The sequence below is a fragment of the Sinocyclocheilus anshuiensis genome, unplaced genomic scaffold (genome assembly GCF_001515605.1).
Source record: "Sinocyclocheilus anshuiensis isolate Anshui unplaced genomic scaffold, SAMN03320099.WGS_v1.1 scaffold700, whole genome shotgun sequence".
NCBI lineage: Eukaryota > Metazoa > Chordata > Actinopteri > Cypriniformes > Cyprinidae > Sinocyclocheilus > Sinocyclocheilus anshuiensis.
Window position 1 is genome coordinate 492,814 of NW_015555756.1, and position 14,355 is coordinate 507,168.

General features: G+C 36.3%; 1 protein-coding gene across 7 annotated transcripts in view; it reads right to left on the reverse strand.

Annotated features, from left to right (window-relative positions):
* The window catches only part of LOC107673809 (rap1 GTPase-activating protein 2-like), a 55,847-nt gene that overhangs the window by 8,132 nt on the left and 33,360 nt on the right, over positions 1–14,355 (reverse strand). For 2 of the 7 annotated variants that reach the window (XM_016467600.1, XM_016467597.1), the window contains exons 1-15: positions 11,149–11,379; positions 9,308–9,392; positions 8,313–8,348; positions 8,040–8,081; positions 7,246–7,278; positions 6,941–7,153; positions 6,578–6,681; positions 6,402–6,480; positions 5,691–5,744; positions 4,506–4,589; positions 4,133–4,233; positions 1,559–1,688; positions 1,316–1,471; positions 1,137–1,208; positions 837–923 (exon numbers count right to left, since the gene is read on the reverse strand). In XM_016467600.1, coding sequence (XP_016323086.1) covers positions 837–923; positions 1,137–1,208; positions 1,316–1,471; positions 1,559–1,688; positions 4,133–4,233; positions 4,506–4,589; positions 5,691–5,744; positions 6,402–6,480; positions 6,578–6,681; positions 6,941–7,153; positions 7,246–7,278; positions 8,040–8,081; positions 8,313–8,348; positions 9,308–9,392; positions 11,149–11,279 — 1,407 coding nt within the window. In that variant the 5' untranslated portion in view covers positions 11,280–11,379. Of the gene's footprint in view, positions 1–836; positions 924–1,136; positions 1,209–1,315; positions 1,472–1,558; positions 1,689–4,132; positions 4,234–4,505; positions 4,590–5,690; positions 5,745–6,401; positions 6,481–6,577; positions 6,682–6,940; positions 7,154–7,245; positions 7,279–8,039; positions 8,082–8,312; positions 8,349–9,307; positions 9,393–11,148; positions 11,380–14,355 lie in introns of those variants that run through there. The other 5 variants (XM_016467602.1, XM_016467603.1, XM_016467601.1 and 2 more) reach the window with 4 other exon arrangements.

Genomic DNA, 14,355 nt, shown 5'->3' on the forward strand with positions numbered 1-14,355 from the left:
GATTACAATTACTTTTATTTTGTAATTAAATTACGTAATTCCGTTACATGTAACTAGTTACTCCCCAACACTGTGCAGCAAGGATGCATTAAATAGATCAAATGTGACAGAAATTGCATTTAAAATATTTTAAAAATGCAGTTTTTTAATTTCTATTCAAATAATCCTGAAAAATGTATCACTGTTTCCACAAATATATTTCTGTCAGGACCACTATCATCAAAGATGATTGACAATTAGCATACAGTTTGGATTGGCGATTTGAATGATTTCTGAAGGATCATGTGACACTGAAGACTGGAGTAATGATGCTGAAAATTCAGCTTTGCCATCACAATAATAAATTACACTTTAAAATATATTAAACTAGAAAACCATTTTACAATATTACTTTATTATTGATCAAATAAATTCAGCCTTAGTGAGCGTAAGAGACTTCAAAAACGTAAAAAAATTCTTACAGTCCCCCAAACTTTTGAATGGTTTTGTACAGTGTACAAACTAAATTAATCACTTTATTTTCCCTTCTAATTCTTGTAATATGTGAAAATGCATCGTATTTATTCATGCTATGACCCCAAATAAGTAACGTTACACTTTTAATGAAGGACGTTTGAAAAGAGTTATCATGTTTGGTTTATAATCTAATGTCATATGTTTAGGAAAAGCCAAGAAGCTATTTTTAAAATGGCCCTGGGGTCTCTGAGACCCCCAATACAACGTAAGGATTAACCATTCAGAGATTGTGGCAAAGCAGAATCTTATCAGCCTTTAGCTGTTCAATTGTACATCAGGACTTTATTGCGGTAATAAATGATGCTCTATTGTTTCCTCACCTCAAGCTTGGCAAATCGGCTTGACCTGTAGCATGCCAGTTCTGCATTGATCAGCTTGGTCAGCAGAAACTCTCTGAATTCTGGACCCTAAGAGAGAATACAATGACACGGCAAATATAACAAAGATGCAAGAACAGCCATAAAAGACAACGACGTGACAAAATCTTGCCTGTAACAAGCAAATGTGACCTTCAGAAAAACAATAATCTGACAGCAAACTGGCTGCCCAATACTAATATAAAAATACAAAAATACTAATATAAAATAATGCAGTGTTGAAGCTGTGGTGCACTTATTTACCTTTTTGAAGATGGGTGGACTGGGAAGATGAGGGCCGAACTGTGGCACATCTTCACGGGCTGTGACAGACACCTGCACCATATAATTACCATTCAGCATACAGTTAGAATTACCACAAACACTTTCAGTAATCACATAATTTTTTTCTCAAACATTTTACAAAAGAAATGATGACAAACCTTGTATGTGGTGTCATCTGTTCCAGGGTTTTCCACTTGAACTAGAATAAAGGCATGGAGGAAATTGGAAGCGATCATGTCGGGCACAAAAGGTGTGGGACCCTCTTGAAAAACTGCAGCCACAATGTCATTCCCAATGTGACGCTTCCTTTGGACCTATTTGTAGGAAAATACCAATACTAACTGTCAGCATACCAATTGTCCCAATGTTGGAATTGTGTAGATTTCGATCATAGTGAGCACCTGCTGCGCGTCTCCCTCAGTATAGGGTAGTTTGGTGGAGATGTGAAACATGAGTTCCTGTCCTCTGAACACAGTGTAGACCGACTGAGACCCTGTCTGACCGTGAGACACATCCAAACCACCTCGAAACCTGAATATAAGACACAAAGTGAAAATTGAAAATGAACTAAAAGTACAAGTGTTTACTGATGAAACAGCATGACTTGAATTTAAGGATTGTGCATGGAGAAGTCAAATTCTGCCCTTTTATATGGGCCATTCAACAGAATTGCTCCAAAGTCAGAGTTGGAAACGTCTTGAAAAAATATGTTTTTCCCAAAAATTTGTATAATATCCAAGGTACACATTTCTAGTAATTGTGCAGTTAATTCTCATATTGTATTTTCAGAAAGTTTTGGAATATGTGTCCTCTCCCCAAATTTGTCACTACCGAAACACAGTAATAATAATTTAATTAGAAGGGTTATATTGACCTATTAAGATTGTGCTTACATCTACATTGTACATATATTTTTTTGCAATTTTATTACAATTTTTTGCAGAGGTAAATCAATGACAGTTACATTTTTAACAATATTTCAAGTGTAATTCATGAGATTTGTTGTATTTTGAATCAAATTTTTCTTTGTAAAAGGCAAAAAGTTGATCATACTGATTTCAAAGTTAAGGATACATTAGTTTGAATATACATTGAACCAAAAACTATTACAACATCTTACTTTATTTTTGACAAAACGTCCCATGTTTCGGTAGTGACAGTAATGCTTTGGTAGCAACCACATCACATTACAGAATTGTAACTTGCATGCTAAAATACAAAAAATTTGCATAACTGTACCAAATTTTTGTTTATTTCCTACAAATATGAGGCTTATGTGTTCCCTTTTGTCACTACCGAAACAATGATGACATGTTTCGGTCGTGACAATTTTATGGGTTAACACCCCAAAAAAACCCCAAAGATGTCACTACCGAAACTCCACCAAATGTTTTGGTAGTGACAATTTTAGATACTTTTGAACCTACCTAAAAGATGCTAATCAGCACATGGTTAGCTAGCACAGCTTTGAACAGTGGCAAAATGTTATGGAATAACTCCCAAAAAAGTGTGCTTAATTGCCGAAATGAGGTGTTTGGTAGTGACGTTCCTTAAAGTTACACCCAGATTTTTCAGATTTTGAACATATTTGCCTCAAAATGATAGAACCTATCTACTACTCACATGTAGCTATGAGAGGAAGTGACACATAAATATTTCCTGATCATAAATGTAGGGGTGTAGTTAAAATCAGTCTCAGCCAATGGACTAAAACATGCATTGTTTCGGTAGTGACATCTTTGAACTTCACTTTTAAAAAAAAATCTGAGACATTTTTAAAAACAATGGAATAAAATGCAAAAATTATTTCAATATCATTTTCATACGTTGAAATTTAGGGGCTAGGGTTCGGGACTGCCACCTCTCAATTGAAAATACCCAATAAATTATGATTTCACATATATTAAGCTTACTGATATCTTAAACATTATTGGGGGTTTCAGTAGATAAAAAAATTATCTTACTAAAAATCTAAGATTTGAATACTGAAATGCTTTTTGTGTTTTTTGGTTGTGGGACAGTAGTTTGCACCAATTCTGTAGAACGGCCCATATATGCATGTGAATGAGTTAAAATAAAACATATATTTAGTTTAAAAAGATAGAGGTTATATATTTATCATTTAATATCAATACACATATTTTTTTTTCATTATTAGGTGTTATGTATCAATGTATTTCAAGATCCTGTAAAGGAAACCAACATAAGAAACCGCTTTGGATAAAAGTGCATTTTAGATGAATAATTTCTAGGATGCATTACCTATACATCCTTGACACAACTAAGAAATGAATAAAGTACGCCATCTATTCACAAAAGGTCTGAGAATGTTCTTCAATGTCCCTGTACATCATCTATGGCCACGAGTCTGTTCAATCATGGGTAAATGACCTCATGAGGCTACTTATCATTCAGTAAGTGTCCTTAATCAACTAAATTAGATTTGTCATTCTAATTTGTCTATTGATTCGACATGCTCACCCCCCAAATCTTTGTCTAACCTTGAAAAGAGACTGTATCCACCAATAATAAGCATACACTGTTTTGGTAGTGACATGAAAATGCGGGACATTTTTTACATAAAGTTTCATAATTTACAAAGAAAATATAAAATAAAAAGATATTTTTTGAACTTCACTTTTTAAAAGAATCAAAAAGATACTTTTAAAAACAACAATGAAAAAAAAAAATGTCAATATCATTTTCACAAGTTGAAATTTAGGGGTTAGGGTTCAAGACAGCCACCTCCCAATTGAAAGTACCCAATAAATGATGATTATATATATAAATATTAAGCTTACTATTATTTTAAATATTATTGTGGGTTTCAATAGATAATAGAAGTATCTTAGTAAACATCTAAGATTTTAATTCTTAAATGCTTTGGTTGTGGGAAAGCAGAATATTCACACATCCTAACAAATCACATTCATTTTTCTTTTTTTATTTCTCTCTGTAATTATTATTTTTTTTACCCTTTAAAGTCCTGCAGCTCTACACAGTCTCCCAACACTCGGAGAAACTCTGTAAATGCTGGAGTTTCTTCATTGTTCCCAAACAACTCCTCCTCTGAGGTCTGTGGGCATCAGAGAGTATCAGAAGACATTAGTGAATGGCAAACGTTGAAGAAAACAGCAGGAAGGGAAGGAAATGTGGAAAGATAACAGGAAATAACAGATAAAAAACTCACATACTGTAACAACTTATTGATTTATTGCTTTGGTGATTCAGATCGAAGCAGCTTGATAAGAAAGTTTCTATAAAAGTGTCCTTGAGAACCTCAGTCTGGCAGTCTTTGATATTTATAACGGCCAGTGAACTGCACACATTCAACAATCATTTCCTCACCTGCCCAAACTTTTGGTAGATGACACCAAACTTGAAGGTGTTGTTTAACTCATGCTCATCATAATTCACTATTAATTGTGAGCCCTGCAAAAAACAAACATAAACAAAGACAAATATCAAAATATGCTCTTCATCATTATGCTCTTCTTAGTTTCAAGATTTCAGTTTTTGTCTCTTAAACAATCTCGCTACTGACTAAAATACTTTCTTTAATAAACAACCTGCCAAAACGGTTATTGTGCATTGCAAAACATATTGTTTATTTTTAAATCTGTAATGGGCTTTTCTCTAACACATTAATATCATCTTAGCTAGAAGCAATATTGCGTTAATGAAATATGCAATACCCTACAGACTTCATAAAAACTAATCTGAGGGATAAGCATCATATAATAAAAAAAAACAAACAAAAAAAAAACTTTAATTTGAAACATATAGTGGCCCCAAAAATATTTTGTCTTAATTTTAAACAGTATATCTATTTTTTACATTTTAAAAGTTGTTATTTTTATGATTTTCTTTTTGTACCAAAAAAATTCATATGTTAAAAAAATTGCAAAAGCGTTGTAGGAATGATAAGGCATAATAAAAATAAATCTATATTTTTTATAAACTACTGTTCAAATATTTAAGGTTTTTAAATGTTATTGAAAAAAGGCTTGCTCGCCAAGGCTGCATTAATTTGGTTAGAAATAGAGTAAAACAGTATTATTCTGAAACATTATGGCATTAAAATTTAACTGCTTTCTAGTTCAATATATTTGAAAACATAACGTATTAATTTTCAGCAGCCATTGCTCCAGTTTTCAGTGTTACATGATCCTTTAGAAATGATTCTAATATGCTGATTTGATGCCTAAGAAACATTTCTTATTATTATCAATGTTAAAAACAGTTGTGCTGCTTAATAATTTTATGAAAGCAATAATACATTTTTTCAAGATTCTTCGATGAATAAAAGGTTAAAAAACAGCATGTATTTAAAATAGAAACATAATTGTCTTTATACAGAAATAAAGACATGTTTTTATAAATGTCTTTACTGACACTTTTAAACAATGGAGTCAAATAAAAACATGAATTTTGTTGAAAAAACAAATTAGTCCCCAAACCTTTAAAAAATAGTGCATATAATATAATATAACATTTCAACATTAATGATAAAAATCTTAATCTTGAACTCACCTTTGGGTACAGCACAGGACTAAACCTCAGACCTACAATGTCTTCACATAGTAGCTATAGTGGGAAAACCATGACACAAAAACACAAACAGCCACTTAGTCTGTGTTACGGTTCACTCATTTAATTCTTTAAAGATGTCATAAGTTACCTTTTATAATTATTATATATATTTTTTCCACATGGTGTTATTTGTTTTCATACCAAAAGCACTCGCATAACAAAACACACAACACAAAAGTGTTTTCTATCTGACCCTTAGAAATAAATAGTCAGTTTTTTTCTGCTGTGCCTGTAAGAAACACCACATTTGCATGTGAAGTGTGAAGCTCCACTCTGACACAGGCTGTGGGTTTACTGTCATTCCAATATATATTTTTAATATAATATACTTTGACCTCCTCCATCCTTCAATAACAGCCTCTTTGCAAAGCTGCATTATGTGAGACAGACTCACGAAACAATGGGGTGAGAAGAATAAATAAACAAGTACTTGAATGTTTGGATATATTTAATGAAAACAAAATTTTTTGTACTGCACGTACACATCAGTCTAACCTTTAAAATGGCAGACGACATACTGGTAAATAACTGTGTTTACACTTTAGAAATGACTTTTTGTTCTTTAGAGTTAATCAATAAGACTTAAGGGCCTGTCAGGGTGTTTTAAGTGGTTAAAGCCCGTGAACCATCTCTGCAGGGTACAATCATTACCTTTGCTAACTGAGGGACACTGGGGAGCTCAGTCAAGCCCGCCAAAGAGATCCTGTCATAGATTGTCTTTGATGGAGTCCTAAGCGAGGGAGAATTTGATAGAAAAATGCAATCAAACGTTTCAAAATGTGCCAATCATGTAATTACACATAAGAGATTGAAAGGGCTGTTATTACCTGAGAATGATGTGCAGGTACTCTTGCTCCTTTACCTCCTCATGTCTGAGGGACAGTACAAGGTTGCCATGGTTACTGGCCGTGCAGTAGAAGTTCAGATGTTCCTGAGACCGGCAGATAAGAGAAAGCGGTTTAATTGCGAACAAATCCATCGCCGGTATAAAGAACACTGCGTTAAATTACACCGACTGCTGATTATCAGCGCTCTGACAATAAAAAACGACCTGTGAGTGATCCGTTTAAAATGATCTTAGACAAATATTTGCCAAAAGTCCCTGTCTGATGGTACATTCAAGTATAATAGCCCCATCCTGATGTGGATTGGTTTTACTAAACGTAATTGCACAACTACTGAGTTCTCACCCTGCCCAGAAAGTTCTTGCGGTACGCGCGAATGGCATAGTTACTCTCCAGTCTGTAGCCAAACTGTCCTGAATTGCTTCCTTCTTCATCTTCCTCATCACAGAAGCCATTCTCCCAGTTAGGGATGGCAGCAGAGGCGTCGGGATCTTCTATCCAGTAACCCCCGAACTGAGGCAGGATAACCTGAGGGTATGGCTCACCCCGCTGTAACACCTTTGAAAGAGAAATCAAACAATTAGATCCAAATCCAATCCACTGTTTTTAGAAGTATATATTATTATAGTAACAGATTTGGATTGCTGTACCTCCTTTATCCGTGGGTATGGAATGTAATCATCCTGCAGGGGTAAAAATAACACTTTCATAAGATAATGCTGTAAATGGACATCTTCACAGTGTTTTGGAAAGATGATTGTGCCGTGACAGGAAGCGTGTTATGAGGCATATGTTGCTCATGCAACCACATTATATGAGAAATTACATGCAGACAGTCCACACAACGCTTCACAGTCATGCTTACAACAGACATTTTTATGTGGCTGTCTGGACAATCTGAATGAACACATGCATTTGAGGGTAGGATTATTTCTTTAGTGGTGGTCTTTGTTGTTATTTTGCTTGTAAGACGTTTAAAAATGCTTAATCCAGCACTTGCTTTTCTATACTGTATGTATAAAACTCAGTCCAAATGTCTCAGCCCAAGTGAAAATGCTTCTATTTTGCATTTGTCTAATTTAATACATTCTCATCATTATAGTATGAGCATAACAATTTATTTAAAAATCGAAAATTAATTTCAGAATGTTTTAGTTTTAGTATGTCCCCTTTTTGCCTCAATGACACTTAAATAACATGTGTATAAAATGTTTTTGTTGTTGTTTTATTGTTTTGAAAATTCTAACATTTCTTTAAAATCCAGGTTTAAATGGGACTTTCAGAGTATTTTCAGACTTTTGGACCTACTGTACAATATATAATGATGCATACAGGACATTTATGAAGAACTCCAACCTCATGCAATGAAAATACTTCAAGTTCGAAACATAGACAAGCACTGAGCTGAGGTGTAATCTAGTTAAATGTTTTCAAACCCTCTGACCTTTAATCTTTGTGGCCTCATTTCCTCCACCTCAGAAACCTGCTAAAGGGTCAGGGTCAAAATGTCAGAGGTTGCAGTGTTAGCAACTGACAGTGGAGGAGTGGTGAGGCACCAAACACAATTACCACACCTATATTTTCTATTTAACCAAAGTTGAATTAAACAATTTAGCACAAAGTAGCTACTCTAGCTGACAGCTGACCAAGTAAAAATAAAAACAAACAAGGTAATATTATATATATATTCACTTTTTTCACGGATTTCACTTCTTACCTCCATCTTGTCCAACATGTCAAAAAACGGAGTAGACTGTTGAAAAAGAAATATAGAGGTTAATATTTTGGCTAACCTATAACATGGCAAGTATTTCACTATTTAGCATGTCAACAACAAGGCCATCACGCATTACAGTCTACTAGGTGTGAATGACATGAATGTGGTTGAGTCTTGTAATCCCTTGTGTATTGCTGCAGCAAGCAGCACTTACTGTCAGTTCAGAGCACTAAATATCACAATCTGCTATTTTTGTTGCTGAGTATACAGTATGCCAGAAGACACAAGTTAATCCGACAATCTGTTATATTCATACAACTGCTTTTGTAGCTGCTGATCTCACAGAATGCCAAAGGATCTTGCCTGGCCAACACAAGTTAGTCTGACAATCTGTTATAAACATGTAATCAAAAAAAAAAAAAGAACATTTTGAGGTTCCTCAGGGTTCTGTATTGGGACCCTTAATGTTATACATAACCAGCAGGGAATAGTGTAGTTGTCTTTGTGTGGCAAGCTGTAATTTATGTTCACATAAAATAAGAACATCTGCAATAAGTTGACTAACTAAAATTGATCCCACTATACATGTGACTATTGTACATTTAGTGCATTTTTCAAAAACTCTTGCATTCTTATAAAATGTGACAGGCATTTTGAGAGTTTGCTTTTCCGTTCTTCCTCCTCTGAGGAGCATACAGGTATAGACTACCTAGGGGATGATGTCTGAAGTCATGGTCTACTGAGTAAGCAGGGCACATCCCCAGCTACAGGTTTGTGCTAGGGTCTTGTCTTCAGAAAAGAGAGAAGAAAGACGGTTTTATCTGTGTGAACCAAATGAGTCAATAATTGCGGCTTTATAATAAACTATTTATGAAATGTTATCTGGAGGCTTGACACCATGCCTCAATTTGCTTTTTGCAGCTGTAAGCTCTCTCTGCAAATCTTCTTTCAGTGCTGATTCATAACAGGCCCTGAGAAAAAGACGTGCCGCTTACCTTCATGGTGGGAGGGGCGGTTCTGGGGGGAGAAGGAGGGCAGTCTGCCAGGGGTACATTGGAGATGGTCAGCAACTCCTGCTTCCTGCAACACAGTGACATCATCACCGTCATTTTACACTTTTAAAATAACATTAAAGCAACAAATATACAGCTACAAATGTACTGAAATACACAGAAAGTAACAGAATAGTTTCCCTAATGCATTAATCTATGATCTACGTCTGAGGCGCACTCATTATTCTTTCTCATCTTTATGAATGTTTAAATGTGAAAAAAGAATGCATTTATTGATTGATTTATTGATTGGTGGAACAAGTTAACCTGACTGACTTTGAATTTCTTCAATGTGGCATCAGTAGCTAAATACTGCCTCTAAATGTCAGTAAAATAGCGAAAGTATAAAGTAGGCTATAATAAAAAAAGATACTATAAGTGCACTTCTAAGAGCTGACAATTGAATTTTGTATGGTTGTCTGCAGTGTCGTCTTCACACAGAGAGGATCCTCGCTGAAAGCCTTTCTATTGCCTCATTTCACTCCTCAGGAATGTACCTCTCCTATTTGACCCTCATATGATTTCAAGATCATCAATAAAAAATGGGCCAAAGATGGGCAATCTGTTCTTTAAATGAGTTCTCAGGACAGGAGGCTGACAGGTTGAGGATGTAGAGGCTCCTGCTCAAAATTAATTTTCCTTCGCTTTCCACCTCCCTCTTCATAAGTGAGGTATGGACAGAGAAACAGAGAGGAAGGGGGAGCAAGGGAGAGGTTAGAGACAGAAATGAACAAGGCTCTAAAAATACCCACCCAATCCTTCATAAGCTCTCTGTAAATAGATCCCATAAATCCATCAATATATTCGTATTAGGGAACAAGTGACATACCGTTCATTATGCTTGACAAGGTATTTCGCTCACATACTCAACACTCTAGCCAAAATAATCCAGTCTGCATGCACATACACACACAAAAACTTCTGATACTTCAGCTCATATTTGGACAAAAAACCACACACACACACACACACACACACACACACACACACACACACACACACACACAGAAATATACTCAATAAATGGCACCATACCAAGTAAACAACACATCCTGACCAGGAGAATTATCTTCACACCTCTGCGAGGATGTGAACAGCTTATTGTCACATTGTCTGTCATTTCAGTCAACATGAAAACACCTTTCCTGGAAAACTCAGCGAGAGTGATTGTGGGTAATTTCACTATCTATCTATCTATCTATCTATCTATCTATCCATCCATCCATCCAAAATCCATAGAAACACATTTCCTCTCAAAAATACTCATTACTCAGTTTGCTAGGAAATAAATATCGATTCTGAAATCAAGATGCTACTGATGATGCTAAAATATAATATTACAAATTAAGATGTCAAAATGACAATCATGTAAAGTACTGATACAAAACCTGGCTGCTACACAACACTGAACAATTTGTTTTCACTAATCCTCATCAAACAGTCTTACTATTAACTATATTATTTATAAAATCATAAAGCTACCAAAAATTCCCTTGTTTTTTGGCCAGAGAGCACCAAAAATCACTAAGCACAACTTGCTCATAAAGTGTGCAGAACATGCGGCCTAGAATTAATTGAGTACAAGTCCTCCAAAACATTGCCCTGGAGTTTCCATTTCCAGCCAAACTTTGTGTGACAGAATCCAAAAACTAATTCATGAACAGCAGTGTTGCATTGAGTACAAACTTAAATAATGCATGGATGTTCTGACCTCTCTCTCACACACACATATATCTCTCTCCACCACATACAGACATATATGACCCACGATGATGTTCACCCACCACTGGCCGTCTGTCTCCGTCAACCTCCGTCTCTCACACCGCTTGCGTGAACGGTGGAGGAGTCCGATAAGAGCGGCGGCAGCACGGACACCTGCTCTCCGACAGCGCACTCTAGACTTGAACTCAGACATGGCCAAACCTCAGGTTCAGTCTCAGTCCTAGTCCTCAGTCTCTCATCACATCACACAGACACCAGCTCTGGCTAAATCTGCATCGTCACAATCTCCAAAGATGAGGTGCCGTCCTCGCCTGCACAGACTGTGTGTGTGCATCCTTCACCGTGAATACCTCTCATTCCCTCTCTCTCGCTCGCTCGCTCTCTCTCTATCACCCTCCCTCTCAAATGGCATTTTACTTTGACACCTTATTCTCGATTAAGGAGCTTTCATTGCTTAACCTCTGCTCTTCTGCTATTTTCTCAGACATTTCTACTATATATCTGTCTTTTTCTCACCACATATACATTTACTCAGATATGCGGTGATCTGTTTTTGTCTTGCACCTTTTTTCTCTGTTTGTCATCTTGCGTTTTAAGTCTCGGAAGCCCACAGTATGGAATTATTGCTATTCCAGCTCTTTTCTTCCATTCGATACAGCGATTACATGGTGTCTGTGTGGATTTTGTTCCTGCCCTGTAGGCACATTTTTATGACTCAGTCTCTTTAATGTCGAGTTAACCTTTCTAAATATCTCAAAAGACACCAACTCCTGAACAAAATACCAACTATTAACTGGCAATCCATTATATTACATCCATATATATCTAGAAAAGAATCCTAACTCAAAGAATATCCAATATAACACATAAAAAGTGATATTTGATATATGAAATGCATCAAAATGCATGTTGAAGCGGTCTTGTCTTAGACTCTTCAAACAGAAAGTCATATGGAGATTTTCGAGGTCTTTGTTTACACTCGCTGCAATTATAAACCCATTTTCATTATTTAATTTCACTCGCTGTGCAAATCCGCTCCTACTTGTTATGATTTCGGCCGGAGCGAGATGTAAGCGAAACACCTCCGTAACATAAAGAGCATTAAATGCTTCAGGGGATTTGCTAGCTGAAGGCAATTATCGCCGTGTGCGCAGGACAACACTGGTGTGACAGACTAATGGCTGCCAGACAAATATGCCAATACAACAAGTGTAACGATATATAGTGTGCAAATCAGCTCATTTCAAAAACAGTCATGAAATACAAATGACTCATGACATGCAGGGATGATCTGAACATCCTTTATGTGGTGGTATGATACTGAATAAGACAAGGGTGCTATTCAGTAAAAACAGGAGATTTGAGTTGTTTCATGTAAGCCACCAGACAGTGCTGATGATAAAGAGCGGCTCTCACATGCAGGAGTAACACACTGTGTTGAGGTGGGTGACAGACGCTGAGGTGGGGATGTGTGAGAAGAGGGATGTGGTGGAGATGGAGGTGATATTTTCACGTCATAAATCATAAAATAATAGTACATGCTTAGGTGTCATCAGGATGGTATTCAGATTGCAGTTACTTTGCTGAATACATTGAGCAACTTTCCATTCAGGATACAAAACACAGCCTGAAACTAAAAAAATGCTTATTTTCTTTGTTAGGTCAAGCCGTTTTATGAGGTTTGCGATTTTTGCACCCTTATTACAATATCTAAACAGTTAGAATTTTTGTTTATTTGTTATTTTCTAGAAATAAATATTAAATATCAAAATCAAATAGACACCATTTATTACATTAATAAAATATAATCAATGGCATTTTGACTTTAAACAGTCACTTCTGGTCAAAATACAAGTACATAATCCAAAATAACACTTCCTAGAGTGAAGAAGTCCATCCCCTGTTTTCCTCTCACACATAAATCCATTGATATATTTGTTTAGAACTGATTGTACTGTTTTTGCCTGTAATTGTGCTTGATCTGTGCATATTTCTCTCCCGATTAGGGATGAGATGAAGAGAAAGCAATATTATGGATAGAGGACTCAAGTTTTAAGTTAAAAGGGGTCATATGCGTGTGACGGAAATTTTACCATATTGTGTTGCCCTGTCCGGCCAGAGCGACGAGACAAAAACATTAAAACCCATTATAAACAAGGCATTTGTTGCATCCAGTGGGGACATAATTACGGATTATAATGACTTATACTGTCTTTTTACGCGTTGCGGTGCGTATTGCAGCGCGTAAACAAAACCATGTCTGCATTTGTGATCGGAGAAACGACAAAAACAAGCGCTACTCTACACTGCTCAAAACTCGTGTTTGAATCATCAGTGGCAAATTCTTTAAATATGAAAACGTACTTACAGTCTGTGAGTCAGAAGCGCCAGACTGTCCTTGCAAAGTTGGAATTGCCCCACTTTATAGAAACAACCTTTGTGCACAGCATTGTAGGCTACTCTCCCAGGTTCAGGATGCAGTCCTCCATAAAATGCGCTGCACACATCTGAATATTTGGGTTGAACTGTTCTGGAACAGTGTTTTAAATACAACTTAACCACTGATTTCTCGTTGTGTCCTCTTTTGGAAGGCCAAACAAAGTAGTTTCGCTTTCACAATGACATACACAGCGTCTCCACAACATGGCGGAGGTGGCAACAATACTACAGCGAGAATAAAAGTTACGCCTTCTTTCTTTGCGTGAACATTTGGGCGGTGTTATGCAAATCTTCCCACACAGTGACGTAGACATGTGGGGGCATGTTTGAACGAGGCGTTTTAGGAGGGCGTGGACGAGTCTTAACTTTTATAAAGAATATCTCTTTAGGTTTGAGACTTTAATCTTTGTGACTTTACGGATCTTCTGTATGCATGAACAGCTTTTAACACTCCAAAGACAAAAGAAAACATGAAATCACATCATATGACCCCTTTAATAAAAACATTATATCTAGATCTTCTGGTGAAAACAACAAACTCCTCTCTAATGATATATGCAGGCTTCTCCAATAATTAAGTCCTCTTAAACTCCACCCACGCAAGCTCAAGTGAGTGCCCCGCCCACATCTCAACATCCAATCAACAACCAATGCATAGGACCAATTCCCGCCACCATTTGCGGCTTTAAAAAAATCTGGAAATGGAATGGAAATGGCAACAGCTGCAAAGGTCAGTCATATTTTAAGGCATGGCTTAACAAAGTCCTGCTCCTGAGAGGGTGTGGCGTTAACTTTGAGATGGCCAGGCTCTGTCCTTTCTCTGGTGCTTC